The sequence below is a fragment of the Nothoprocta perdicaria genome, unplaced genomic scaffold, assembly GCF_003342845.1.
Source record: "Nothoprocta perdicaria isolate Ctin4 unplaced genomic scaffold, notPer1 scaffold_185, whole genome shotgun sequence".
Taxonomy (NCBI): Eukaryota; Metazoa; Chordata; class Aves; order Tinamiformes; family Tinamidae; genus Nothoprocta; species Nothoprocta perdicaria.
The window spans coordinates 991,886-1,019,310 of NW_020455038.1; the positions used below are offsets into that span (position 1 = coordinate 991,886).

Below are 27,425 nucleotides of genomic sequence, written 5' to 3' on the forward strand. Positions count from 1 at the left end.
CCAGCCCCGGCCCCGAACAAAAGGCACCAAGTTGAGGGGCGGCCGCGGCGGCCTCGTCTGCGCCGCGGGGCTGTGCTGGTAGCGGGGCCGAGGGAGCCTCCGCGAGCTGGGCGGCGCGCGGGGCCCCGGTGGGGCTTCCTCATGGCGCTGCGGGCATCGTGTCCCCTCCGCAAAGGGACTGTGCTTCCCCGCCACGGGTTTGTGGCTGCCCCGGGAGACAACCATCCCCTTGGCAGGGGACAGCAACCCCTCATTGAGGGGTCCTGGGCTCCTCGGCGTGGGGACCGCGTCTCCTCAGTGGGAGGATTCAGTGCATTCAACATGGGCACCGCATCTCCACGTGGGGACTGCGTGTCCTCAGTGAGGGCATCGCTGTCTCCTCCGTGAGGGCGTCAACGCGGGACCCTTCCCCGTGTGGGCAGCACGAGGGGTCCACATGTCCCTGACGCTGCCGCGACGCTGCGGTGCCACGGGACCTTGAGAGGATACGCGGCAGCCCCGGGCAGCCCGCTGTGGCTCTGCCGGCAGCGCGGAGGCCTGTGCACATCGCGCTGCCGTTCGGGGGTGTTGGGAGCGCTCCAGTGCATCCCGCCGTGCGCTGCTGGCACCGGGGCTGCCCCCGAGCATGTGTACGGATGGGCGCCGTTGGAACCGTCCCGGCCGCAAACCCTCCGGCTCTGCCACAGCTGCATGAGCAAAGAGCCCCTCGCCTCCGCCTTGCCTGCCCTGCTGTATGTACCTACATATCACTTAAATTAAGAGCTGTTTCCCACAGACCCCTGGCTCCCAAACCAGGATACTGGATGTTTTCCCCCCCTCCTTGGCAATTCCTTTTTCTCCACCACATGACCCATGCCAAGGGAATCCAGCTGCATGACTCTTTTATCCTGCTCTTTTCCAGAAACCAAGACACGGCCCCATGCACTCGTGCACCTTTCCAGGACCCCAGCCCAGCTGGAGCTGCTGGTCCCGGCAGGGTGAAGCTCAGATGAGCGCCGTGGCCAGGAGGAACTGCTTCGTTCCCCTATGAAGGGCTTCACGCAACCTCTGCTTTAGCACGCTTTTTTCAAAAAGCAACATGAAGCACCGGGATTGCCTCATCGGTTCTTCAGGTGGGGCTCACGGCACCGCGCTCTGCAGAAACACCTACACGCAGCGGCACAGGGGCACCCAAACAAGCGGCTTGCAGGAGAAGCAGGCGCTTTCCCAAGGAGCTGCTGCCTCCCTTCCCTTCTCTTCCCGCTGTCTGAGGAGGAGCCCTCGAAAGTGCCCACGGAGACGAGACCTGGGAACTTCAAAGCAGCCACAAAAGCTCCTGCTGCTTCAAGCCCCAGCAGGCAGCGGCAGCGGCACCCGTGGGATCGCGGAGCTGCGGGGAGGGCTCCGAGCAGGCCCGGAGCGGAGCAGCCTGCGCGCCCTGCACACAGGCCCCGTTGGGAAGGACTCGGAGGAGCCGGGAAGCGGGAGATGTGCAGGGCTCTGCCCCAGGGCAGCCACCGGAGCATGGCCGGGCACGTGGCTGCAGCGGGTGCTGCGGAGCCGCACGGACACAGACATGGACACAGAAAGGGACGAGCTGCCCCCCAGCCCTGCCGCCTTTCACAGAGCCACCTGCAATCCAGGGGCAGCCTCCAACACCGAGTCCTGTCCTGCCGCCTTCTGTATATAAATTTGAGCTGTAATTCCACCCTGCGGTGTGGATGGCAATAGCAAGCGGACACTGCCAACCCCATTTCACAGACATGTGAGCTTTGAACCTTTGCTTTATGATTTCAGCAGAAGTGCAGTGGGCGAGAGGCACTGCAATCAGTGACAGGCCTCTCCGCTCCAACGACTTCCCATTCCTCTACATAAACTTCCCTTGTTGTGAAGCAGACAACAGGCACTGCCAGGCGAGGTGGCAGCTCACTAGCAGCTCCCCTTGCTCCCAGATGGGCAACGTCACCATCTCTCCTCTGCGCAGCACAACTGGCTCCCAGGGCAGTGTTTTTATGTCAGACCCGTCACATTTTACCACCCCATTTTACCCCCCGGTGTCAGAGAGGGGCCCGTTGCGCGTGCGGCGCAGGGGCTGCAGCCGCCTCCCTGCAGCAACGCTCTGCCCTGCGGGGATGTCACCGGTGCCGTGATGGCAGCCAGGCTCTGCCCAGACGTCTCCATCTCCTCCACTGCGCAAGCTGCTCCTGCTGCAAAAGGGAGGCTTGCGGGCCAAAACGCTGCGGCTGCAGCAGGGTGCAAACACCTGCAAAAGTTCCTTTCCTGCCTTTGCATGTGGAGCAGCCAGGAAAATCCACACAGATGTCCGGGCAGAGCAGGAAGGCCGGGGGCACACACTCCATCACCCCGATACCTTCCCGTCCTGCTCGAGAAGGGAGGAATGCACCCAGGCAGAGCTTCTCTACCTGTGCCCTCAGCCCCCACGCTCCAGAGCCCCGGACGGGCTCCATGCTTCCCTCTCCATGGCAGAACTGCTGCAAGAAGCTGCCCGGGCGCTTTTGCTCTGCACTGAACTGGGCGTTTCTGTTGAGTCACTCGGGATCAGCACCAGACTCTGCACCCACCAAGCTCAGGCGTTAATCACCGCTGCTCGGGCCGTGCCAGCCTGAGCGCACCTCAAAGCACCCGCGGGTCCCCGCCTTGCGAGCCAGCTTCCCAAATTGAAAATTAGCGAAGCTCGCTTTTAGGATCGTTTACTCTCCCCCTTTGCAATGGCCCGTTCTTTTTGGTAGTTTCTCTGCACTGTGAATATCGGGCGTTTCTGCACTTGCCACTGGGGACCTGGCCCCCACTGACTCCATTGCCAATTAACACCAGGTAATTAACACATTTGCAGGGGCTGGTTGAATCTCATCCTGACGTTTTCTGAACTGTGCAGGTTTGAGGAGCGTCTTCATCAGCCTTCTGAAGTCCTTAACTCCCAGCTCCCTGGCAGCCCAGGAGCCAGCGCTAAAACCTGGGGCTGTGCCATTAGGGCAAACATGCCCCAAGACGCAAACATATTAAGGATTAATTAAATACCAGATTTTATTTAATTAAGCCTCTTCTGGTAAGCAGGCCTCTTCCGTGCCGTTTTTCAAGCACACGCGGACCTTGCTGGCGGTGCTTAACGCAGCACAGGGCTCCGCTCGCCGCGCGGTGCCCAAGGACAGGCAGGGGCAGCTCCACCAGAAAGCAGCTGCCGCGGGGAGCGGCACCGCGAGCGGGCCCAGCGCCTCGGTGCAGCGCTCAGGTTGGGTGCTGCCAGTGCAGAAGAAAGGGGGAGACCAGGCATGGGGACGGGGCTGGACGGGTAGGGCAGGAGGGGCTTACGGCTGGACTCCATCTCCAAGGGCTTTTCCACCCACAACGGTTCCGTGAGCCCAGCGAGCGCCGCACGGAGGGGCCCAGAGTGCGGGACGGCCCCGCGTGGCCTCTAATGCTGCAGTTCTAGAGCCACCAACGCCGCTTTCCCACGGGGCTCCCACTTACTGTCCACGCAGCCACCCAGAGCAACCAGGACTTTATTGACTGGAAAATACATTAACCATAGAGAATAGAGCTTTAGTGTTTCTTTCGGAACAACAATAAGGAACAGTTGACATAAAAAAAACAAAAGCATGAATAAAATAATATAAAACAGATATTATACCACACTGTGGACTTCAAATAATCTAAGAACAGCAGCAGCACTTCTACAAATATATTAAAAGCTGTAGTGCTCATTAATCTCCAATAGAGCAACTCCCCAAATGGCATCAACCTTTAAGAGCAGCAGGGCAGCACAGGCGTCCGCGGGTGCCCGGGACCGTCGCGGAGCGGCCGCGGGAGCGACCCCCTGTCCCGGCACGGAGCCCTCCCCGCGCCGCCGCCCGGCACAGCCGGCACGAGGGCACCCAGGCGCCCGCGGGTTCAAGCCGAGCATTGGATTCATTGTGCATGGGATTCATCCTGTGTGCGCAGAGCAGCTTTCTCCTGCCCTGGCTCCTGGGAATTTCCCTCTGAGAAGGGGTGGGATTTCTGAGAATTAAGGCGGATCAACCGTATGTCGTTGTGGAAATGGAATCTAAGCAGCTCGGGTTCCAGTACTGAGATTTTTAATCTATCATCTTCCCTAGATGTGGAGCAACATGGATTCTTAAAACTTGCATGCTATTTTTGGGGGGTTTTGTGCATAGTTTAAATGCTAACAGATTTTAAAAGTGCTTTTTAACTCCCCCTCCCACCCCCCGCCCCCCTTTTAGCAGCTTTTTGGTTCCCACTGAGCGGGGATGAGAAGCGGTTCCCTCGTGGCTCCCCTGCCCACGCGGCCGCTCCCGGGCTGCCTGCTCCGCTCCGGGCACAGAATCAAGCAGAGGAAGTCGCTAAACTACTGAACTGGCATTAAAGGTTGCACGTCTTTATCACTGGCCTAAGATTAGACACGTACTAAAAGGGGGATGTGGCTATTCCAAGAAGAGCCGTTATCCGGAGATCCGGCATCCTGAGGACGGCTGGAGGAGGCCGGAGCGCCGGCTGTGCAAGGAGGGCAGCTCGGGCAGGGAAGCGGCTCTCGGCGCCAGGCACAGGGCATTGGGGTGCCCGTCCCCAACGAGAGCAACGGGCTTGGGGGCCACAGCAGCAATGGGCACCGCTGCCCGCTCCAGGGAGCGCAACGCTTTAACACAGAGCTCGGAGACGCGAGTCTGCTGCAAGCTCCAGCCCTTCCACCTGGCTAGCAAACTGTCCCTGGGGCTGTGCGTTGTGCTCTTCTGCTAGTGACTTGTGCTCAGGCAAAACTGAAGCCCAGAAACTGTGCCTAGAGCTGCCCGGTCCCGGTGAAGAGCCCTCAGACTGCCCGGGCAAAATCTTCTCGCAGACGGACTGATGAAATAAGAATCATCTTGGTCCTGCTGAGGAACTGGCCCATTGCTGGCTGAGCAGGAGGCCACCTATTTATTCTAAGATATTTTTTCAAAGCAAAGCTTAGGTGGGGAGAATTTTTAAGCGGAGCCCATATCTGTTTTGAGGACTGTTTGCCACAGTGGCTCCCAGTGCAGTGAATTACCCGACTGATGAAAATAAACAGAGAAAGAAAGGGCAGGCCAGGCCTCACAGCTAAAAATAACAAAAGAAAAGGAGAGAGAATCAGAAGAATCTCATCCTGCTGATTTGCCCCTGGCCGCAAGCCTCAAGGTCTGCCCAGGGCGGGGGTCTCCACTTGCCCACAGCTGGATTAGTCCTGTCAAAACCCGGACTCGGAGCTGCCACATCAGCAATAATCACTGCTCCTCATGCAATTTTTAATTATCAGTGACGTGGCTGCCGACACGCACATTTCTGTCAGTGTTAGCTACAATAAAAGCTATATTTGGAGATGTTAAGAGCTGACAAGAACCTACAAGGCTGTTTGCGAGAAGAGCAGTGGCAGCAGGAATCTCCCCTGCAGGAAACCCTCTCGGTCCTCAAGAGAAGTGCTAGCAGCAAAGCAACTCAGACGCTCCACGCAGCAACAGAAAAACTCCTATAAAAATCACACATTCAGGAACAAAGACAACTTCCGAAGTGCTTACACTAGTAACACTAAAACAGACGGGTACCAAGACGGATTTGGCAGAGCCAGCAGAAAGCTCAAACGCACAGAGATAATCCATGAACAGCGGCGTGCGGAGAGCCCGGCCGGAGCTGGATCCCTCCCTGTATCCGAACACGCAGGAGCTCTCAGAGGTGGGACCACGCAAGGTCAGAGCCTGCGAAGGAGAACACAAGGACCAGGATATTTCCCATCTCCCACAGGCAGCTGGCCAAAGTGTTCCCGTGCCCAGCTGGGATGGACTAGCTCCACGTTGGCCCTGGAAACCATCCACCTTTTCTGCTTCACATGAGCACAGAACATAACGCCGGCCCTCCGAGGCCAGAGACTCTACTTGCCCTGGGACATTCAGGAGCAGAGGATCCTCACTGGGTTTTGTCCGAGTGACCCTGGAGCAGTGCAAGGGCACACCGGCTGCAGCAGCTATTCTGCATCGACACTGCTTCAGAGCGCTGATCCCCTCTGCTAACATGTGGGGCAGGGAACTCAATACTCCCTTCCTATCAAACCAGTCCCATCAGCTGCACAGCAGGGTGACATCAGTCCCCATCTAAACACAGCCTGACATATTAGAGCATTGGGACTATCCAAGCCCATCAGACCTCAGCTCGGCACCTTTTCCTACCCACGGTGCTCCTGCCTTGGATCCCCTTGACCCACAGGGCCGCCTGCCTGCAGGGATCCCACCCCGCTGGAACATCAAGGCCGTGCTTCCCTTCCAGTTTTAAAATCCGAACCAAGCCCAAGCCAAGCTGAGGTCACCGCGGTTCTGCTCCGAGGACCCTGCTGCCAGAGAAGAACAGTTAGCACAGCACACGGAGAGTGACACATTGGCACATCATGGAACAGGCGCAATAGAAACCATATAGGTTTTCAAAGCAAAAGATTTCTTTCTCCCCTCCTCAAAAAATAACCCACTTAATTCACATATTTTCTCTCTATACTATATATATGTATATATAATATATAGACACAATTTTTGGTAAACATTTACAAGATATGTCTGCAATATTCAAAAGATATATCTCCATTTGCATAACAATGCACATTCACATAATTCAGTATACAAGGACACACAGTAATGTACAATCAATAAATAAATACTTTTTCCCAAAAAAGTTATTCAAAAAACACTGCTATCGAGCGGCCCAAAGACACTCTCAGGTAATACAGACAGCAAATATTGTGCAGAATTGCTTGGCTGTTTTTGTTTAAAAAAACAAGAAAAGAAAAAAATGATGCCTGAAAGATAAAGTGTCAGAGATGTTGTTTGATGAGACTGCATTTAAGTCAACATATTGGTTCTTGTCCCTCAGACAGGGGAGGAATTAGGGGAGGAATCAGCATCTTCCCTTCCCTTTTGGAAAAGATGGGGCAGTCAAATTGTCACCTGTCCTGAGACCTGGAGAGCCGCAGAGGTCTCTGAGCAGGAACGGTCTGGTCGGGAGGGCAGAGCTTCACTCTGCTTTATGGAAAGATGAAAGATTTCTATGCAAACCTGCAGATCTGAAGCTCGAGTGCTGCGACCCCTGTGCTGCTGCACTCTGCAGACCAAGCACTTCCTGGAGACTGAATACATAAAACTGCCTCCAAGTTTCCGAGCATTGTTGGAACATGTTCACTCACCGGGAATAGCAGGAATTAGAGGCTCCCCATTGCTGTCACCCCTGCTGCAGTCCTCTCCTGTAGCTGTAACCCCCCGGATCCCAGCACTGCAGACAGGCTCATCTGCTCGGGTCCTGCAGGCTGCTTTACCAGGCGCCACAGGGCTCTTCTGAAGCAGCAGCTTTCTCCTCTGTAGCTTTACATGTTCTCTTTGTTCTACAAGCAACACCTGACACGTGCCACAACTAGGTACAAAACACAGTGGGCACAGACGGATGTTCCATGGGAGAGGGAAGGGCCCTTTCCTCTCTGGTGAGCAGCACGGAGCAGCAGGGCCTCACCTTGCAGAGGGAAGGAGGGCAGCACACACACACACCACGCACTTCGAGGGCAGGGAATACAGATTTTTGCAGCAAAACTTGAGAGCAAGGACCCTTAGAGAGAGCTCCAACAAAGCGTGTGCCCCGCTGCTAGGAGCACGCGGTCACGGCCGTGTCCTGGGCCACGAGAAAGCCCTCCCTGCCTGATCCAGACCCAAGAACAACCCACCCCTCTCCTTTTCCTTTGTGTTTTTTACCTGAGTTGAAAAGGGATGCAAAGGTCCCGCAGCGCAGCCCCGGGGTGCCACTGGGCCCTGGGGTGCTGCAGGGACCCAGTGTGCTGCAGGGACCCAGGGTGCTGCAGCGGGAGAGCCCCTGCCCGTGTCTTCCAAGGCGGCCGCCTCCGGGTCTCCCGGGTCCCTCCTCCGGGTGCAGCGGGGAGCAGTGGCCAAGCCCGGCCGGAGGCTGCCTGCAGAGCAGAGGGCTCCGCACGCACAGCCCAGCCCTGCAGGCACCGTGGGGCTGCTTGCACGGGCTGGCCACGGGCAACCGGGCGCTTAGTTCCCAGAGGAAGAGACAGGCACCTCGGGAGGGAGAGTCAGAAAAGCCACCATGGTCGGGAGCCTTGACTTGCCTTCCAAGGAGCTGCCCCGCACGGCTGCGGGAGCCACAGGGACACCAGGCTCCTAACGCAGGCAGCGAGATAAGGCAGGTATGAAAACCTCAGCTCTGGAGTCCCCAGGTGAGGTTAGGACCAGATTTTCTAGTGCTTGGAGCCCACTGCAGAGGCTGGATTTTGAAAGAGAAATCCAATGCTGAATTCAGAGCTCTTCTGAAAATCCCCCTCGAGTGGAAACTCTGTGTGCTCAATTTCTAGAGTAACAAAAAAGTGTAAAAACCCCAGGGTGATGCTATGCACCAAGGGGCAAGATCAAAGAAGAGAAACTTCTGTGTTCAAAGTCCCTCTCTGTTCCTGGTAGAACCTCATACTGCTTGTTAGAAAGACAGTATTGAGAGCATCCCGGTCTTGCCTGGGCTTGCAGGGCTGGCTGGGTGCCCTGCCGGCCAAGAAGCAGCTTTATTTCCTTGCAGCAAAGGCTGTGGAGCCCACGGGGGCCCAAGGAGGCTGGCAGCCCTGCTCTCCCCGGGATGCTGGCAGCTGCCTTTGCAGTTGTAGTGGTAACCAAACAGGCTGCACTTCTACTGCAGCAAGGCAAGAAGTGTCTGCCCGGGCTCTGCTTCCAAAGCAAGTCTTTAACAAGAAAATGCAATTGTACAGATCTTTGGTCAAGTCACTGCAGAATGCCGAGAAGAACGGAGCCAGGGTCCCCGGACCTAACACTGAACACAGCACTGATAGAACTAAAGGTACTTCCACTTGAGGAAACAGTAGGTGTCCAGCTACCTTATTTCCACAGGTGTGGCACTTCAGGAACCGAGGGGGCAGGAAGCATCGGAGGGGCGTCCCGGCTCTTTGTCTGGATGTCTCTTCTTACCCAGGTCCCTCACTTGTTCTCGATCAGAGTCTGGACTTTATAGACGAGATCGCGGGCCAGCTTCAGGATCTGCTTGGTGTTGTGCCGCTCGGCCATTTCTGCAACAGAGACACAAGGAACCCATGAGGAGCCTCGACCCAGAGCCCGCGGCACCTCCGGGGAGCACCCCAGGCCTCGGCGCTGTCTGCTTCACACAGGACTTTGAGACGGCAGCTAAAGCTGCCAATTTGTGTCTGAGTTCCAGGCACCATTCCCTGGGGAGACAGCTGACTCAGAAGGCCCTTATTAACCAACTCATCGCTGAACGATTACTGCCAAGAGGAATCCAAACCCACGCTCAGGGCTCACGTCAAGCACAGGAGGTGTTTAAGCAACTCTGAAGCTGGCTTTTCCCCAAGCACCTCAGGACCCCCTCAGAGCCTTGCCCTTCAGCAGCACGTTCCAAATACCTGCCCCTCAAACCATACGCTGCTCTGTTAATTTTAAACATTCATCAGCATAGTCAGACATGTAGCCTCATCACAGACATTTGCTGGTTACATCTGAGCAGCTGCTACAAACTCAGCCCAACAGAACACAAGCTGTACCATTGAAAAACTTGATGATGTCTGTGAAATCCATGTTGTTCTCCAAGATGATGTCCCGGTACATTTCCACCAGAGCCAGGGCTATGAAGAGCACATAGTGCGCAGAGGAAACGTGTGCAGCTGCCCAGATGGTCTCCCAGACAGCAAATACATCATCATACACCAGTTCTGCGAACAAAGGAGAAAGCCCCCAACGTTACTAAATGAGACAAAGGTCTGCAATCATCATCCCCATTCACAGAGGTCACAGAAACCCTGGGAAGACAAGCGAGACAGTTCCTTCCCCAAGAGCCAGCTCCAACTGGAGAGAATAAGTAGAGACATCTGTAGAGACAAACAGTGTGGCCTGCAGCAGGTGACAGGCTGCAGGGCACAAACGTGGTGGAGGCCGAGCACACGCTCTGGGGAAACGGGCTCTACTTAGAAGAGTCAGCCACAAATCCACCAGAGCAAAGCAGAACAGGATCATGAGCAAAAGTCCAAACAACTGAAATTGCAGAGTCAAAATGCATTTAGAAAGGTGGAAGCACACCAGACCTGCCTCCCTTCCCATTTGCTGGCCTCAACCGTCTCCCTCCCTGCACTCACCTCTCTTGAAGTCCAGGAGAAACCATCGGTAGCAGAAGTAGAAATGAGTGTAATCACCATTCTGGTGCATGAGCTCAAATAGCTCAGAGTCTAGAATCTACCAAGAACAGAAAGGAAAGGAGCATCAGTGCACATCAGATGCACCAGCCATTCTGCTACTTCCTTCCCTCTGCTCCCACTGCTCCCCTGCTGTGCCCACCATCTCCCACCTGACTTCTCCCTGCTTCACAACCCTGTCACCCATCACTCGCCCTACGCTCAGCACCTCCCTGCTCTCCTCCCGCCTCCCACCACAGAAACCTCCCCTCGGTCTCCCCTGGGGGCTCCGCTGCCCAAGCACAGGCCTCTCGCTGGCCCGCGAGGCTGCAGCCCCGTGCCGGGACCCACCTACCTGGATCAGAGATCTCATGTTAGCAAAGTGGGTGTCCATGGCTCCCCCATGGGGGAAATTCTGGTTCATCCTTTTCATAAGTTCGGTGAAACAGCTGAAAGCCAGAGCCTCTGCAGAAGGAAATAGAGTCACTGCTCTGCTGGGCCCGCCACTGCTGTACCTGGATTCAAGCATCACTATATCCAGCCATCCACGAGCACCAGAAATTCCCCTCTGCACTTCCCATGCACAGAGGAAAGGGTCTCCACGATCACTGAGCAAGGCTTGGCCATGGCCAGAGCCCACAGCTGACCCTCGAAGGGGTGCCACAGTCCCACCCGAGCAGGACACCTCCTGCCCCGCTTGGGCTACTCCAAGTCAGGCAGCAAAAGGGTGAAGCAGGATCCAGAGCTGCTCCCGCCTCTGAGCATGGGACCCGCCTGCCACAGAGAGGAACTGATGGGCAGACCCTCCCCACAGGCCCAGGCGGCCACTCACCGTCATCCAGGATGACCAGGAGAGGGGCCAGCAGGTCACACATGCCCTGCACGTAGCCGATCTCGATGTGCTGCCAGATGTAGCTGTGGGAGAGAGCAGGGAAGGCGGCGCGTGAAGCAGCTCGGCACGACACGGGGCCGGGGCCACCTCTGTACGTGAGCGCTCCAGCCTCCCGCTGGCCTCCTTCCTCGCCCTGCACGGGCTGCAGCAGCGCCCGCCATCCACACCACGCAACGGGAGCCCAGAGCAGGAACACGTGGTATTGGGGAGCGTGGCACCGTGGGGTGTCAAAGGGCAGGGCTGCCAGGGTCTGCACACTCAGCTCTGCTCCCCATCCTGCCCAATTCACTCCCATGGCCTCAGGAAGCTGCCTCCGCACCGCGCTGCTCCCCTGGCCTCGCTGCTCCCCTGGCCTGGCTGTCCTAGAGAGCGCCCAGCCACGCACAGACCCCATATTTGGGAGCAAGTCAAACGTGTTCGCAAAGCCCAGGATCCACTGCTGGCACAAGGAACGACCTTTTCCATCCTGCCCACTAGTCTTCCAAAATTTGCTGTATTGCAGCTCTCATCTCAGCAGAGATCTCCAACTCTAGCTGTCAGATGAAGTGACAGCTCTAATAAAATATCTGCTTCTCCTCATATTTGCAATATGAGTAACCAAGATTTAGCTTTCACTGTCTCTGAAGCAGCTGTAATGTCTGAGCTGGAGGTGGCTGTGTCTGTAAATGTCACACAGAAACCTCTTAGTCAGAGGGATAATAAAAAAAAATCATAAACCTACCCAGGTATTCCTGTCTCCGGGGTTCATTCTTAGGCATGAACCACGAGGCTGTTTCAGACACTTCTCATTAGCACTAGAGCTCTGCAGGGCAGGCCTCATTATAACATTTTCCTGGCATGTTCCTAAAGCAGTTGGGCTGTGTGGCTAGGAGCGCCAGGCAGCGTCACGGGTGACTGTGCCCAGCACAAGGACCTGGTGACTGCAAGGGCCCTGCAGCTCAATGTGGCCACCAGCTCTAGTGACGATGAAGGGATGTTGGGGCAGGAGGAGGCAAAACCCAGTAACTAAAGCAGAGAGTCTCGGACGCCAGGGTCAAGCTCAGAGGAGCACTAGGGCTGTGGGGAATATTAAGACGTAAATTCTGGGAGGGCAACGACCATGAGGAGCCTGTTCCCAGATAGACCTGTGCGCAGGGACGTGCCCAGGCCTCACCGCGGCCCCGTGCAGCTCCCACCTGCACATGATGTTGCGCAGTTTCTCCAGGTTGGCGGGGGTGAAGTACCAGTAGTTGCGGTCGCAGCGCTGCACGTCCTTCTCGATGCGGTGCAGGTTCACAGTGTACAAGTCCAGCAGCTCTGGCTGCCCAGAACAAAAGCGAAGTTGGTTTATTTTCAAGTTTAAATAAATAAATAAATAAACACAACAGGAATGTTGCAAGGGGAAAAGAGCAACAGGGCAGAGCTTGGGTGAAGGTGAGGAGCTGCTGTGCACATACTGCACACCTAACCCAGAGCAAAGGCAGGTAAACAAGATGCCCCTGAAGAAGCCTGCTGAGCGCCCTTGGCAAGCAAATACTTACAGAGTAGGTGACGCCCGACGAGGAGACAGGCGATGCCTCATTGTTGGCCAGATCAGTGACAGCCAGGGAATCCAGCTGCGGATACAAGCTCTCCATCTCGGGCTCCTCGGAGAGGTTATCTTCGCTCTCCACCAGGCTTTGCTTCTCAGCCTCGCTGTCTGCCCAGCTCTCCACCACAGTGAGGGCCACAGCGTCGCGGTCCTGCAGCACGGCGCTCTCGCCCGCTGCGCCGAAGCCCATGCCGCTGCTGGGGGGAAACTCGCCCTCCAGGCTGTCCTGGCCCTGCAGCCCGTGCCCCTGCAGGACAGGGTCTGAGCTCTGCGGGGCTGGCACCTCGGACCCACTGCCCTTTCCCTGGGAACTCGCTGAGGATTTGGTGGTTTCCAGGGCGCTGTCCTCATTGCTGAAGCTGCGCTCTGAGAATCCCGACGTGATGGAGAAGTTCTGGGAAGATGGATGGCCGGAGTCGGGGGAATATGTGCCGTTGGGAACCGTCCCATTGGGGATCTTGCCTTGTTTGCCATCTTCCAGCTGAGCATCTGCATCAGTCTGTTCCACTTCATCAACTGATTCGAACACCTGCACAGCATAAGCAGAGCCTCATGAGAGCAGGCAAGTCCTCCACACTCAGCACCCCTTGGGGACCTAGCGCCCACGCTCCCCACAGCAGCGGGGAGCAAACTCTGCTCCAGAGAGAGCTGTGGGTAGGTCACAAACAAATATATAGACAGACAAGTAAGCAGCAAACCATTCTTGCTCCTGCTTAGCCCTCCAGACCCCAAACGGGATGTCCCCAAGGAACAGTGTTGGGCATATCAATGCTCAAACAACAGCATAGCTACTCATAAAAAAACACACTTTACTCAGCATAATATAGCGTGCAGAATGCTGTTTAAGCCCACTGGTTAGACACGTGTTTGCTAATGCACGGAGCAGCCAGGAGCTCTCAGGTGTGAAGGCCACACAGGGTAGGGCTTTCCCAAGCGCCGGGGCAGAGCAGGCAGGTGAATATTGAACCTGCCCAAGGAGCCCTGACCTCGGGGCTCCCCCAAATACAGGTTTGCCAGGAACCATTGCATTACAGACGAGGGGTCAGCCCAAGCCTGGAGGCAGCGCCCGCTGTGCAGAGGCAGTGCTGGCCGGGGAGGGGGCCAGGGCACTGCCCCTTACCTGTGTGCTGGAGCTGGAGTCGCTCTGCAGCCGCGCGTGGTTCTGTCGGCCGGAGCTGCAGCTCTGCGAAGACTGCGGGAGAGAGGAGAAAGGCCAGTGAAAAGGCAAAAAGCACCGCGCAGCACCTGCACGTGCACAGGCTGCGCTAACAGCATGCGTGGAGAGCCAATGGAAAACGCAACCAAGGCGTTCTCGTCTTGATGCACAGAGCACATCTACTTCACATGAACTCTGCTGCACAAACCCGGCACCCAGCCCGGCACCCGCCTCAGATAGCAGCTGACATTTACTGCTGGAGAAGATGATAAAAAACAAAGTCTGGGGCCAATTCAGTTGTTCAAACACTGTAGGCTTGGTCTGAAATGAACTGCTTTCTTCTGGCCTTCCGAGAGGTCAAGCTGTCTCCCCAGACTGCAAGTTTCTGCTAATCCCTGTCCTAATTTGGCAGCAAGGCGACTCACACCATCTTGGTTTACATAAACCATGAAGTCACGAGGTATAAAACAATCCCTCTAAGCATACTAATGCTTTTTCCTATTCTTAAAAGACAAATATTGATGTTTGAAGCGGGTCTCAGCTGAGAGTCTGTCTAAAAGTCAATGGCAGCGTTTTCCGCTCCCAGCTGCAGTGCCGAACGGAGCCCTGGGCTCTGCACCAACCGGTTCAGAGCCTGGTCCTGGGGTTCCCTCTGGGCAAGGAGCCTCCTGCAGCAGCGAGTCCTGCCCTCAGCCCAAACAGGGCCCACGGCTGTGCAACAGCCTGCAGCTGCTCACACGCAAATCCAGACAGCCGGAGCCTCGCGGTCACGTCCCACGGAGACGAGAGCCTGAGGAACACACAGCACTTGGGGCACGGCGGCAGGAGCTGTCCCCACCCTAAAACGGTGGGTGTTTGCTGGGAAAGCTCTGAAGGAGAGAGGAAGGGCGAGAATTTTCCTCCATTTCCATGGGAGCGTTTTAAAACAGGAAATATCAGGTTTTAAAATGGGAAAAGGGTGAACCTTTGCATGCGTTAACTCCGTCGGCTCCCCTGCCTGCACACGTCCCCAGAGCAGGGCAGACAGATACAAAAAAAGATCAGAGGAGACGCTGCAGAGATGCGAATGATTCAGAGGCAGTGCAGGGCCGGCCGAGCAGCCCACTCGTGCTCGGCACCCGCGAGAGCTGCGTCATCGCAGCCCCTGCGCACAGCCCTGCCTCCCGTCTGCCTTCCCCGCATCTCTCCTCTCTGCACACCCATACAGCCCACACGGCTGGAGCCAACCTCGTGTCTTTCCAAAAATACCCGCAGCAGCTCCCAGCAGAGGCCGGAGGAAGCCTCCATGGGGCAGGCACGTAGCTCACGGTGCCTGGACACACACCTGCCCCAGAGCCCCCTCCTCCTGCCACTGCAGACCCCGGTCCTGGGCCGTGGTTCTTGCCTGCAGAGCTGCAAGTGCTACTGGGCACCCCACTGATGTCCAACACCCCCTTGGGCACAACCCAGGCGCCCGACACAGCGCGATGCAGCACAGAAACCAGGCAAAGTCACCCCAGTGCACACTACAGAAACCAGGCAGGACTGCAGCAGGTGCCACTGCAGCCTCTCTGGCAGCACACACAAGAAACCAGAGGAAAAACCTCCCACGTTAACTTGCACACAGCAATGGGTCTGGCGCCCAGGGGCAGGCAGAGATCGGAGAAGGCAGGTGAGCCCGGCTGCAGACCTGCCTCCATCCTCCCTGCAGCACAGGCTGAAATGCGTGCGAGTGGAGGGCCCTTCCCAAGCCCCTGCTTCCTTCTCCTCACCTCGTTGCTGATGGTCGAATCTCGGTGCATCATCCTCTGAATGTGGGAATCCAGACTTGCCCCGGACGAGCACTTGGCCAGGGCTGCGGCGTGCGACTCCTTCTCCCTCTGCCGGACGATGGCCTCGCAGCCCAGCCACTCGGCCATGGTGTGTTCGTAGCACGTGCGCGTCTGCTCGTCAGCCTGCAGCCACGGGACACGCAGCCTCTCTGAGCAGCTGGCCCTGGCACCGCCCGGGAACCGGCGCCTCCTCCACCCCAAAACAGCCCTCCCGAGACGAGCTACACACATCCTTGCATCACCTACGGCTGGATGGGACAAAATCCCCCGCTTGACCTGCTCTCTGCTAGAGAGTCTAACCAGGAAGCCTTGCAAAAACTAGGTTGGAAAAATGATCATCCACCTCCTTCCTACACGAAGCTGGGAACAGGGCGCTCTTCGGAGCTGAGAAGCTGCACAGAGGAACTTCAAGCTGGTCCTGCCAGCTCCTTAGCATCTGGATCTTTCTCCCATCTCCTGTCTACAGTCCCAGGACAATGTGGTCTACAGCCCCAGGACCTGTGGGTTTCACAGCGTGGCTCTGGTACATGGAGGCTTAGAGCTAGGCAACACTCAGGGCACACAAATGCAGTGCACCAGCTTGCTGAGCACACTGCACACCCATACCAACCTCCTTCCTTTCCGCCTCCGTCATCCCAAACTGATAGTGGCCCAAAAGGAAGGGCCAGACGGCCTTCCTGATCTCATGCTGGATGCCACCATAGTAGATCAGCCGCAGCAGCTCCTGGTCCTCGTAGCTCTGCGAGCAGAACTCCGCATCACTCCACAGTGCCGGGTCTTGGAGCCCCTCAGGCCACAGACCCCAGGGCAAGCCCAGCTCCGTCACACGCCAGACGTGCCGGGAGCACCAGCCCTACCGTGCTGTCCTGCAGGTATCTCTGCCAGATGTCCACGGTGAGGCCCGAGCTGGCGCTGCAGGGCACGTCTGGAGACACGATGTTGTGGTTAACCAGTGCAGAGAGGTGGGTGCGCACGGTGGACAGGTGCCTGCAGTAGGCCAGCCCTGCAGCAAGCATGGGCAGACATTCGTCTGGAGCACTCCAAGGGGCAGAGGAAATATAAGATCAAGGGCAGAAAAGGGCTCTCGTGAATCTGGTCCCAAAGGGCAGCTTCTGAAGCCACATCCAAGCTAACCAGCAAAAAAGGGAGTCTTGCTGGGACAAGCCAGTATTTTGCTGTCTTATTCCACCAGCATCACTGCCCCCTGGGTCAAGGTCTGAGGATCAGAATCAGAGCGTCTGCTCCCAGTCGCGACCATGTCTAGATGCAACCTAGTGAGCCAGTGCCCTTGGTCACCACCCCGCTACATGAGCTCCACTCCTCGCCTTGGGCCCAGGACCTCAACCCTGGCCCCTCACACATCTCTGACGCATCGTGGGGAAGAGACAACTACTCACATCCATAAAAAGCTCTGGAGAGGATCTGGTACTTCATATTGTCACACAGGAGCTTCAGTGGGGCTCTGCCAATAAGAACACATAAGATGTGGGAGGAGTGCAGGCTCCCAGCAGAGCAGCCCAACCTGCTCCATGAGGTCCCACTAAGGAGCTGGCCTGGCAGGTGCCAAAGCATCAGCTGCCCTGCACCCCTGCGTAGCTCAGGATCCGCCAAGACATCCCAGAGCAGGAGCCCACCCTCACTTCACCCTGGATGTAGCCCCTGCACAACTGCAGAGAGGCACCATGGTGCGGCCCTGCACCAAACTCCGCCGGGCTTCCCACCGTGGCCCTGCGCTGCTTCATCCGCAGCTCCTTAGAGCTACCTCTCGTGGCTGCAGCCGTTGGACGGGCCGCCGTCAGAGGAGCCGCTCTGGGAGCAGGAGGAGCAGGAGGACTTGCGGGTGCTCGGCTGCCACATGGGAGGCAGGCCACCCGCCTGCGTGTCCATCAGGTCCTGGGGCACTGCAAGAGGGCAGAGAGGGGGGGCATCAGCCGCTGCCTGGCACTGCCCCTGCAACCGCCCCCAGGAGGCCAGCGGAAAGGAGAGGTTCGATTAGTGAGCCAGCGTCCTCCCAAGGAGACTCCATTAACCAGGCAGGACCCACGCCAGGTGATCGCAGCAGCAGCAGCAGCACCGAGGAGCTCAGGAGAAAGGAAGGGAAGCAAAGAACGCTGATGAGAGAGCAGGAGAGCACCATCTGCTAATTATTTCCAGTGCCTTCAGCAAACTCATCCCGAACCACTGAGTGCCAATTCAGGCAGAAAACCCAGCCCAGAGAGAGCCAAGGCAAGGGGCTGCGACAGGCTCCATCACAAAGAGAAGCAATAACCTGATGAAACTCTGACCCAGGAAGAATGGATCCCTGGCAGAAGAAAAGGCCCCATCTTTCAGACATCAGGGTCCCACAGGAGCCTTAGGGAAAGAGAGGAGCACCGCGGTCACAAGACAGGAAAGAAAAGAACTGATGGAGCAGCTGAGAGGGACAGCATGGGCAAGCAGCTCTTTATGTTGTCATTTGCTAAATCCCTGCTTAAACTCAGAAGCCCTATTGCAAATGCCTCCGATTTTGCTTTTTAAACCCAGGTCAAGGTACTGACCTAACTACTGAGCCTCACTAGGATAGGGACTGACTTACAATGGCCTTTAGTGTTGCACCTCCCTAGGACAGGGACATCACGAAGAAGGTGAACTATGGGATGCAGACTAAGATCAGGGAAGAATCATCCTATCTGTTCCTCGCTAGGAATCAAAACATGGTGGAAATTGAAGCTTTCATCCAGGAGAGGGCCTGTTCCCTGTGAGGCTCAGCAGCTCTCCCTGCTTGTGATACTGAATAACTGCTGATCCAGGCAAGAAGAGACGGGAATATTCTCACTGAAGCCTCTTCCCTCTCCCTCTGCGTGAGCAGGTGGCCACAGCTCTGTTACGGACAGCAGTGACAGGGGACACCTCACTGCAGGAATTGCCAAATGACAGCACAGGCAAGACGCTGTACCAAACATGAACGAGAGCTGTATTACAGTGACGCCGAGCGGCCCCCAAAGCGGCTAGGGGAGGTCGGGACGCGGCGAGGAGGCTCAGAGACCATTTGGGGATCACCACCATCTTGCTTGAAGCTGGAGTCCTCCGGATCTTCCCTCTCCCAGAAGGGACGGAGATCGCAGAAGCAAGGAATGTAGGAAAATTACCATTAATGGTAACTGAAGAAGACACAGAGACAGGACAAAGGCACAAATGAATGGAGGGAAAAAACAATATGTAAAGAAGAAAGAGCTGATGCAGTTCTAGCTGCCTCCTGGGAACATCCACGGGAACCACACGGGCCTCTGACATCAGCTGAGGAAATTGAAACAATTCATTTAACAGAAAATTTGGCCTCCAGCATGGAATTTTATGGAGTAGATCAAAAGGAAGCTACAGAAAGGATCCTCACTATCAGCTATTTTAGCTTCAGTCAGATTTTTATCTGACTCACTTAATTGTGTTACTCAGCTAAAGGTGGGGGGAGACTAAGGATAATTTTTACTGATGTTATGGAGGAGCTGGAGGAGATGTGAGGACCCTTACAGTCTCAAAAGCGTAGAAACAGATTTTGATCAAATTTCATGCTTTTTAAAAGCACTCCAGCAGGTTTCTGTTGCACTCCTGGTTTCTCCTCTTCTAAAAACATCTACAGAGTTTCCAGCAGGATCGTTGTAAAAATGTTCTTGGTATCCTAAGAGAGGAGAATGAGATGTACATTCAAACATATTATTCAGATCACTCAGAACTAGGTGTTAAGAGAGATTTCTGGTCTCCAAGTTAGGCAGGATCATCTCCCTTGCCCTGGGAGCTAAGGAGGGAAGATATGTGGCTCAAGCTTGGCAGTGCACAGAGCAGGGTGCTGCTACCACCTCTCTGTGCTACAGGAGCAAAGGAACAGAGCTGGATTTATTGGAGTGCTTCCCTATTTGGTCTGGTGACAGCAAGAGAAGATCAGATCTGGAGGCTGTAATGATGAAAGCTAATCCTCTTCACAGACACCTGCTTCCTTGAGGGAGAAGAAAGGCCCAAGAACATGACCAAAGTACCAACGTTCATTGGTACTGAGTTATGCGTAAGAATTTTTTTCAACCATATAAGTATTTGCATCCTATTCTACAGCTGCAGAAACAAAAGATTCAGTAGCAAGCAAAAGGTTAAAAAAAAAATAAAAGGCAGTTCTGCCATGAATAAAACTCTTCTCTGGAACCACTTCTCAGTAGAGCTTGTAATACGTCTGACCACGCTGGGTCTTGGTCTTGTCATACCCCCAGTGATAACCCACCCGAAACACCTACTGCCAACACACTTACCAAACTCAGCCTGTGTCCCTGGATAGATTATTCTGAAAACATAATCTGTGGCTTCGTCGTCTTCCTTGTCGGACGCAGACTCGGAGGAGCCCTGGGGGCTTCGCTTCCTCAGCTTGGGAAACACCTTCCCCTAGGTGAACAAAACGGCTCTTCACAAAGCTGCCCCACGTCCCTCTTGCAGGGCAGTGTGGCCACCACCTCATTCTCCAAGGTCGTGCCTGACCAAAGCACATGCTCTGTCAGCCTGGGCTGATGTCTGCATGTTCCTTGAGCAGGAGACGTCTTCCAGCCAACCTTTTGCTTATGCTGAGAGTCAATAACCCTGGTTGTACATACAGCTGCTATAATCCATGTAGCACAGATGACAATAATCCATAATCCATGACGAGGTCCATTGGACCTAAACCTAATACGCCTTGTGGAGTGGCAGCACTCCACACCTCCTCCCTCATCACTGGTGTGGAGACCCCGCTCTTCTCCTAAGGCCAGGCAATCACAAGCAAAAGGCTTGGGACTAGCCCAGAAGCTCAAGGGTAGGAGCTAAACCCGAGTGCCATATTTCAAGCCTGTCTTTCTTCCCACTTTGGAGGGTTTGTCATTTAAAATACAGCACCAATAACACTATGCAGAGGGTCCTCCCCTTCAGATCTGCTCTGAGAGCCCATAACACCGTGTCCTCAGGGACAAGTCCCGTCCCTGGTGCCTACCTTTCCCCGCTGCGACCACAGGGGTGGATCCAACTGCCCATGGGGTAGGAGGCCGTTTTCCAGGCAGGACAGGAACTGTAGCAAGTGTCCTCCTTTGGGGAACCTCAGCGGAGGCCGCTGAATCCCATCCTGGCTCACCAAGACAACAGTCCCACCACTGTCTACTATTAGTAACAGCAGAGAAAAGACAGATACACAAGTGAGGGAAACAATAGCAGCCAGAAATGCAGAGGAAAATTGTCTTTCTGGCATTCAAAGCACCAGGATTTTGATGTTTTGAACTTGGTGCTAAAGACATTTGCCCTGCAGTTGAATGAAAACATTTAGAGAAGAGTACATCCCCAAAATATGATGCAGATGTCAGGGTAATAAAAGGGGCACACAGCACCATCCAGTCCAGCAGCCCTCCACACTCTGGCCTTACCTTGCTGGTGGCAGTGCAAATAGACGATTTCCTCCAGGCGAATGGTCATGGCATAATCCCAGTACACACTGCAAGAGAAAGAGAAGTCCTGAGCTTGAGGGATGCAAGAAGCTCTACTTCACATGTGCTCCAGATCCTGCCCCAGCTATCCTAATGCCTTGGAAAGGCAGACAAAGGATGTGGCCTCAGTATCAGTGTGAGTACCACAAGGGAGACTGAGTCAGTAACAACATCCCACCCCGAACAGCTACATCCCCTTTCTGCTCCATCTCAATCAGAGCTTCTCTAGTCCCACCTGCCTGAGACTGCTCCTCTGCCCTTGCATCTCCATTGCGCAGCAGGAGCATTGCACTCCAGGAGCATCCTGGAGCCCAGGGAGCTCAGCACTCTGCTCGAGGCGCCCTGGAAGCGCCTCCTGTGGTGCCAGCAGCCCCAGGAAGCCGGTACAAGCAGCTCAGGAGGTCCAAGAGGACACGCAGTGCAGCCCGAGCCTGAGCCTGCTGCTCTGGTGAGCTCCTTTATCCAAGACACAGGGAATAAGCTCTAACAACTTGTCGTTTTCCCAAAGCTCGAAACAAATTTGTCTCTGTTTGCTTCTGCACAACACACAGGGCAGAGGGGCACAGAGACCTCAGGAGGAAGCTCAGCAACAGGACTGCTCTGCAAGAGTGTCAGCATTTAATAACATCCTATTCCACTGGAAAAAAAATCCAGATCCTAAGAATCAATATATGGCACTCTGCAAAAATAGTGCTTAAAATATAGGCATTAAAAACAGCTCATAAGGAGGGTTTAATACGCGGAGGTGTGTAAGAGTCACTCCATTGAAGACATATACTCACTTTGTCATCTGGCTCCTCTCTTCTTTGGTCACATCTTGACACTGGGAAATTTTAGAGCTTAGGCTGATGCCCAAGCCAAGAACTCAGAAAGGAGAGTAGAGATGGAAATAGCAAATTGAGGGTGAGGGTACCAGTTATATGGTACCCCAGGAGCCAGAAGTAAAGAGAAGATGAAAGGAACACAGAAAAACAAAATCCAAAAACTACAATTGAGAATAAACAAGCTGAAAAGAAGCTTTGCTGAAGACTTCTTTCTCCAGACCAAAGAAACATACTATGTCCTAAATGCTCCAGCTTTCTCGGAGCATCTACTGGGAGAAAGAGAATCTCCTTTTGTTGTGTTTTGTTTTTCAGGCAAATTGGTGCCTGGCATGATTCAGTAGCTGCTAAAAAATTGCTGTTGTCAAGAGAAGTGCCACCAGCACAGATGCCAATCCCAGATGCAGGGGCTCTGCAGTGCACACTATCGAGTAAGCTTCTCCTAAGTAGATTTCAGCCCTACCAGAGGAAAAAAAAAAAAAAATCCAGGGACTCCATTAAATCCAAAGGACTTTGAATACCTCTGCGAAAGATCAGCTGCAGAGTGCACTCATAAACAGCAGTCTGAAACGGCACACACTGCTACTGAGGTACAGTTATTTGGGAGCTGCTCATGTCTCCTCTCTCTGCAGATGCTCCTTCCCTTTTTACACGCTCTTTGGTTCCCCAGACTAACCAGGGATAACAAATACAGATGTGTGCTGCACATCTCCCCGGGAAATCACTGGGGACAATAAAGCAACCAGCATTGCAGCTTGCAGAATAAGCACCCTCCCCAGCTCATCCCTGCCATCACCCTCCTTCCCTCTCCCACCCTCCTTATAAACTCCAGGAGGATCTTTCCACTCTGCAACGTGAGCAGAAAAACCTCATGGAGGGCAGCAAGTGGCAGATCCAAGCTCTGATCCTCCAGGGCATCTGCTCCCTCTCCACCCCACGTTAGCTCGCCCTTAGAGCCAGTCACCTCTTCTCGTAGTCCAGATCCCCCACGGAGCCGTTCATCAGCTGATTGGGAGTCCACTTCAGCGCCATGATGTCGGCAGCCTGGTGAAGCGACAGGTATCCCGGGATTGCTTCCATGTCGTCGCGCTTTGGAAAGGTAACGCAAGGAAGGCGTGAGCTGGGGCGAGCAGCCTGGAGGGTGCAGGAGCGCGCAGGGCCCCCGGGGGCACCCCACGCTGCCCAAGGCTGCCCCATGCCCTGGAGCAGAGCCCTGGGCTGTAAGGGGGCCCTGCTGCTGCCCGCAGCCCATCTGCTCATTGCTAGTGAGCAACCTGCAGCAAAACCTCCCCACAGAGCTAGCAGGAGACCTTGCTGGCCTGGCAGGAGGCCGGGAGCAGCTGCCTAGCTGAGACAAACCATCAGCGGCTCCGGGTAAGCAGTTTTGCTTTATTCGATTACAGTCAGCAGAAGAGGAACTCTGTCCGTATTCAGGCGGAAGCAGAGATCTTCCATTCCACCAGGAAGATCCGTATTGCCAGGACCTCAGTAAATGCATTCCAGCTGCTGCCCTCACAGACTGAAAATGAGCTTGTCCCCATCTCCATCCAAGACCACCCTGGACAGAACTACCTGTAGGGCAGCAGAGCAGGAATGCAAAGCCCAGACACCCCATCAGGTACTCACTGGCTGCACCAGGACGTTGTTTTTGCCATAGAGGAGCGTGGCGCGGGAGTTCTGGTGCAGGGACTCCACGTAGTCCCTGGCAGACAGGGATGGTCGGTCATCCATACTGCCGCTCGAGTGCCTTTTCTGAATCTGGAAGAGATCAGCTGTGAATGTGAGTTGAGAACACACATCTTCTGCTTTAAAAAGAGCCTGTCCTGAAAGTTTATTCCTTCCCTCAGCTACCCACTGAAGCAATGCACTCTTCGTGCCCTCCAAGAGGATCTTGGCTGTAGCCAAGCTCAACTCTGTAGTTTCAAAAGCCCCAGGACTGCACTTGCTTGCAGTAAACAGAATAAGCTTCAACTGCCTTCACTTTTAAGTCACATATGCTGCTCCCAAAGGGCTGATGCCAGGATGTCCTACTGCTCCAGCAAGCCTACTTTCCCCATAGCCTGTGCTTTCACCTTGGAGACTTCAAGTAACTGCACATTTCTACCTCTGCTCCTCAGAGGGCTTCAGAGCTCTCTTCAGAGAGATGGAGTCCCAGGCCTGGCCCAGGAGGAGCGCGGTGCAGGCTGCCCACGCCGGTCCCTGCCCGCACTCACACAGAGCGCAGGGCGCTTGGTCGGGGAGTCCTGGCGACAGTGCGAGCTGTGGATCCGGTGCCTCTGAACGAGCTCGTCGGCCGAGGGATCTGTCCAGAAGTGATCGGCTGTCTTCATCTTGGTGTACTCCAGCGCGCAGGGCCCCACTGCAGGGGAAGGAAGTGGCAGACAAGGTGAGATCTGGGAAGCCATCAGCACACAGGACACACAGAACCCAGCGTCCCAGAGCAGGAGTGGTGGGATGGCAAGGAGCCAGCTCCAGGCTCAGGACATATTGCTGCCTATGTAAGAGCAGCCAAGACACGGCGATACTCAGTGCCCTGGCAGCGAGCAGCCAGCCAGCCCATTACACAAGTAGCCATACGCACGCAGAGCCTGCATTACAGCTCTTTACTGCTCTGCACGTCCAGGCTTCAGTGCTGGTTTCTGCCTGTCAGGATTCCTGAAGCCTGGATCCTCCCATCGGCAGCCGTCTGTGCTCTTGCTACAACCCCGCGCAGCTCCAGGAGCTGGCCCAGGACTACGTCCTCTAGAGCCCTCACTGAACATCGTGGATTTGGGAATACAGGTTTGGAAAGACAACTATGAAAGTTGGGTAAGAGGAAAGTGTTACCCAGTAAAGATGCCAGGATTGGCCCATCCACGGGATCCATCAGGAGAGCTTCCTTCTCATAGTACTTACTAGAAGAAATAAAAGAGAGAGAGAACACTGCAGCATTTCAGCCCCCTGGGAGTGCAAAGAGACAGAGACAGCGCTTTGAAATCACAAAAATGCCCTTTTCTGCATCCCCCTTGCTGAGGGGACAAGCAGCTTATTACAGGCCGTTCCTGCCAGCCGTGCAGGTGTGGGGGAACAAGCCTCCTGCCCTGCAAGAACCACCATCACTTGAGAAAACCTCCCGAGGGCTGCAGACAAAACCTCCCCGGGAGGGGACATCCGGACATGCCATCTCTAAAAGCTGGGGAAAGACAAGGACAGTGCAAATGCGGAGCACTCGGCCACAGGCAGAAACAAGCCTGTCTTTATTTCAGGAGTGAACTTCACCCTCCAGCGCTGCTCCAGCAGCAGGGATCAGCTGGAGGCCTGTCCAGAGCACAGCACAACGCAGCTGGGCTGTCCCACCCGGGCACCCCCACGGTCCCCCCGGCTGCAGCTCAGCCAGCAGCTCCTTGGGGAGATGCAGGCTCTGGGGATGCTCCTGGGAGCAGCTGCCAGGAGCAAAGGGGCGGCCCACGCCAGCACTCACCTGCAGTTCTCAACCAAGTAATGCACGATTTTATCCAAGACCTTGTCGAAGAGGGCTGTGCGGATCCAGAGGTGCTTGATGGCTTGAGGAGACAGGTTGGGCAGCTTGGGCACTTTGCGCACGTTCTCCGGGACGCCCGGGACTTGGTTTCGTCTTTAGAGGCACAAGGCAGAAGAGGAGATCAGCACTGAGCACCGCAGGGCTCCTCACGCACCTCGTGGGGCACCCGCGCAGGCTCCCGGTGGTGCTGACTGCCCTGCCCAGGGAACCCGTGCGTGGGGACGTTCAGGGACTGCTCCCTCCAGCCACTCCGCTCCCTGCCCCCAAGGCCCAAATCTACATTTGAAAAGGGACTCCACTAAACCAATTGCCAACAAGAAAAGTGTCCAGGTGAACTCTCTGGCTCAGTGGAGTTCTCAGACCTGCAGACCTTTTCCCCGGTGTCTGAAGATAGAGATCTGTAAGCAAAGCAGCTTATCTTAGGCCAGCTTAAACATTCCTGCCCCAAGGTAGTGCTTCATGCCTCTCCCTGGTACCTGTTCAAGGATGAATAAGTCACTCTCCAGCAGCAGCTGAGTAACTGCAGGTTAAAGCCCTGTACGTTGAGGAGAACCACATTTGCCTCCAGTTGACTTATTGATCCACCAAGTGTGACAGCTCAGGAGCAAGCATGCTAAGCAGGAGTGGGACTGAGGCACAGTAAACAGCTGGGGCTGCTTCCTGCTCATTCAGGACACCAACAGCCCGAGCCTGGACTCTGCTTTGCCAAAAGAGCAACCCGCCCAACCCAACCAACCCTCAGGTTGACCGTGCAACCACCCACGGCAAGCCGCAAGCGGAGGCAGGAATGGAGGTGCCTTACGCGTTCTCAATAAGCTGCTCCAGGTCTTGCACCTTCTTGCAAAGCTCCTCCGCCAGAGGAAAGCTCTTGCCCACCTTCATGAACAGAGCCGCTATCTTGTTACTGCGCAGGAATCCAGCCGCCCGCCGCTTCAGCCCATGCAGGACACAGGCCTCGACCGCAGCTGCAAGAGGAGAGAGCAGCGCTGCAGGACCCCCCGCGCCAGGATCCGCAGTGCTTCCCAGGAGAAACCAACCCGGGCTCTAGGCCCTGCCTAACCAGATAAAGAAGAGCAAGGAACCCAGATGTCTTCTGACCCAAAGCAGCAGGTCGTTCGGCCTTTCAGCTTTGCAAAACGGAAGACGACAAATTGAGCCTGTTGCTACTAGAAATTTGTCTAGTCTGAATAAAAGCACTGGTTTAATGCATATGAACATGATCCATGGGTATGCCAGGACATAAGCATTTTGGAGGAAAGTTAACATCTGGTGAAGCAGGTGCAGGGTTTCCATGAAGGCACTGGAAGGGACTAGTCAGCTAGACCAGCTCCTCTCGGGCTCGCTTTGTCTGAGGTGCCAGCCACCTGAGGGGACCTTGGGAGCTGGGCAATGAAAGGGGAAGGAGCCGCTTCCAGACAGGAGCTGCCCTCGAGGGAGCCGGGGCCGCAGCCTGCGCAGCCGCCCGCTCTGCTCCCTGCCAAACGGCCGGGCAAGGACGGCAGCATCCAGCTCCACAAGACAACACCCTGAAGGCAAACAAAGCCGGGCCTGCGTGGGGACAGGTGACACCCCAGGGCCTGCCAAGCACTCGTTCAGGGCATCGCTGCCCTTAGTTTCTTTCCGCACCGGGGAGCTGCCCAAACCACGGCAATTAGAGCGCAGCGGCAGACGGACTGCAGCTGTGGACACCCAGGGCCAGGCAAAACTGCTGGGGCATCATTAAGGGATGAGAAAGAGCCAGCAAGTCCTTTGTGCCTGGATGCCTCAGCTCCGTGTCACAGGCGGCTATAAATAATCCCAGGCTGCGAGGCCTCGTGCTGCACAGCAAAACAGCATGAGTCACACCTGGAGCGCTGTTCTGCTCTTTCGATGCCACTCTGCCCACGGCGAGCAGAGACACGCAGGCTGGGGCCAGGAGCTTGCACGTCTTTTACCCGGGGCGCAGGAGGGAAAGGCAGGGGCCCTTCTGCTCCCCAAAGCAGCCAAAGGGGACCCCACGGCTGCCTTCCT

General features: G+C 55.5%; 1 protein-coding gene across 3 annotated transcripts; it reads right to left on the bottom strand.

The window, feature by feature from the left end:
- Positions 1–7,541: 7,541 nt before the first annotated feature.
- Positions 7,542–26,316, bottom strand: SGSM1 (small G protein signaling modulator 1). Of its 3 annotated transcripts, XM_026036689.1 has the most exons (23): positions 26,218–26,316; positions 25,356–25,508; positions 24,722–24,789; positions 24,109–24,254; positions 23,522–23,653; positions 22,860–22,984; positions 21,857–21,919; positions 21,015–21,082; positions 20,591–20,754; positions 19,884–20,013; positions 17,372–17,510; positions 17,007–17,071; positions 16,467–16,612; positions 16,220–16,348; positions 15,550–15,732; positions 13,763–13,834; positions 12,593–13,171; positions 12,248–12,372; positions 11,013–11,095; positions 10,536–10,645; positions 10,145–10,241; positions 9,557–9,724; positions 7,542–9,067 (listed from the first exon to the last, which is right to left on the bottom strand). In XM_026036689.1, the coding sequence occupies exons 1-23, from the start codon at positions 26,295–26,297 to the stop codon at positions 8,979–8,981; spliced, it is 3,114 nt and encodes a 1,037-aa protein (XP_025892474.1). In that variant the 5' UTR covers positions 26,298–26,316; the 3' UTR covers positions 7,542–8,978. The 3 variants fall into 3 exon arrangements, with proteins under 3 accessions (XP_025892474.1, XP_025892476.1, XP_025892475.1); XM_026036691.1 differs by lacking the exon at positions 21,857–21,919 and having other exon boundaries at positions 20,591–20,751; XM_026036690.1 differs by lacking the exon at positions 21,857–21,919.
- Positions 26,317–27,425: the final 1,109 nt, after the last annotated feature.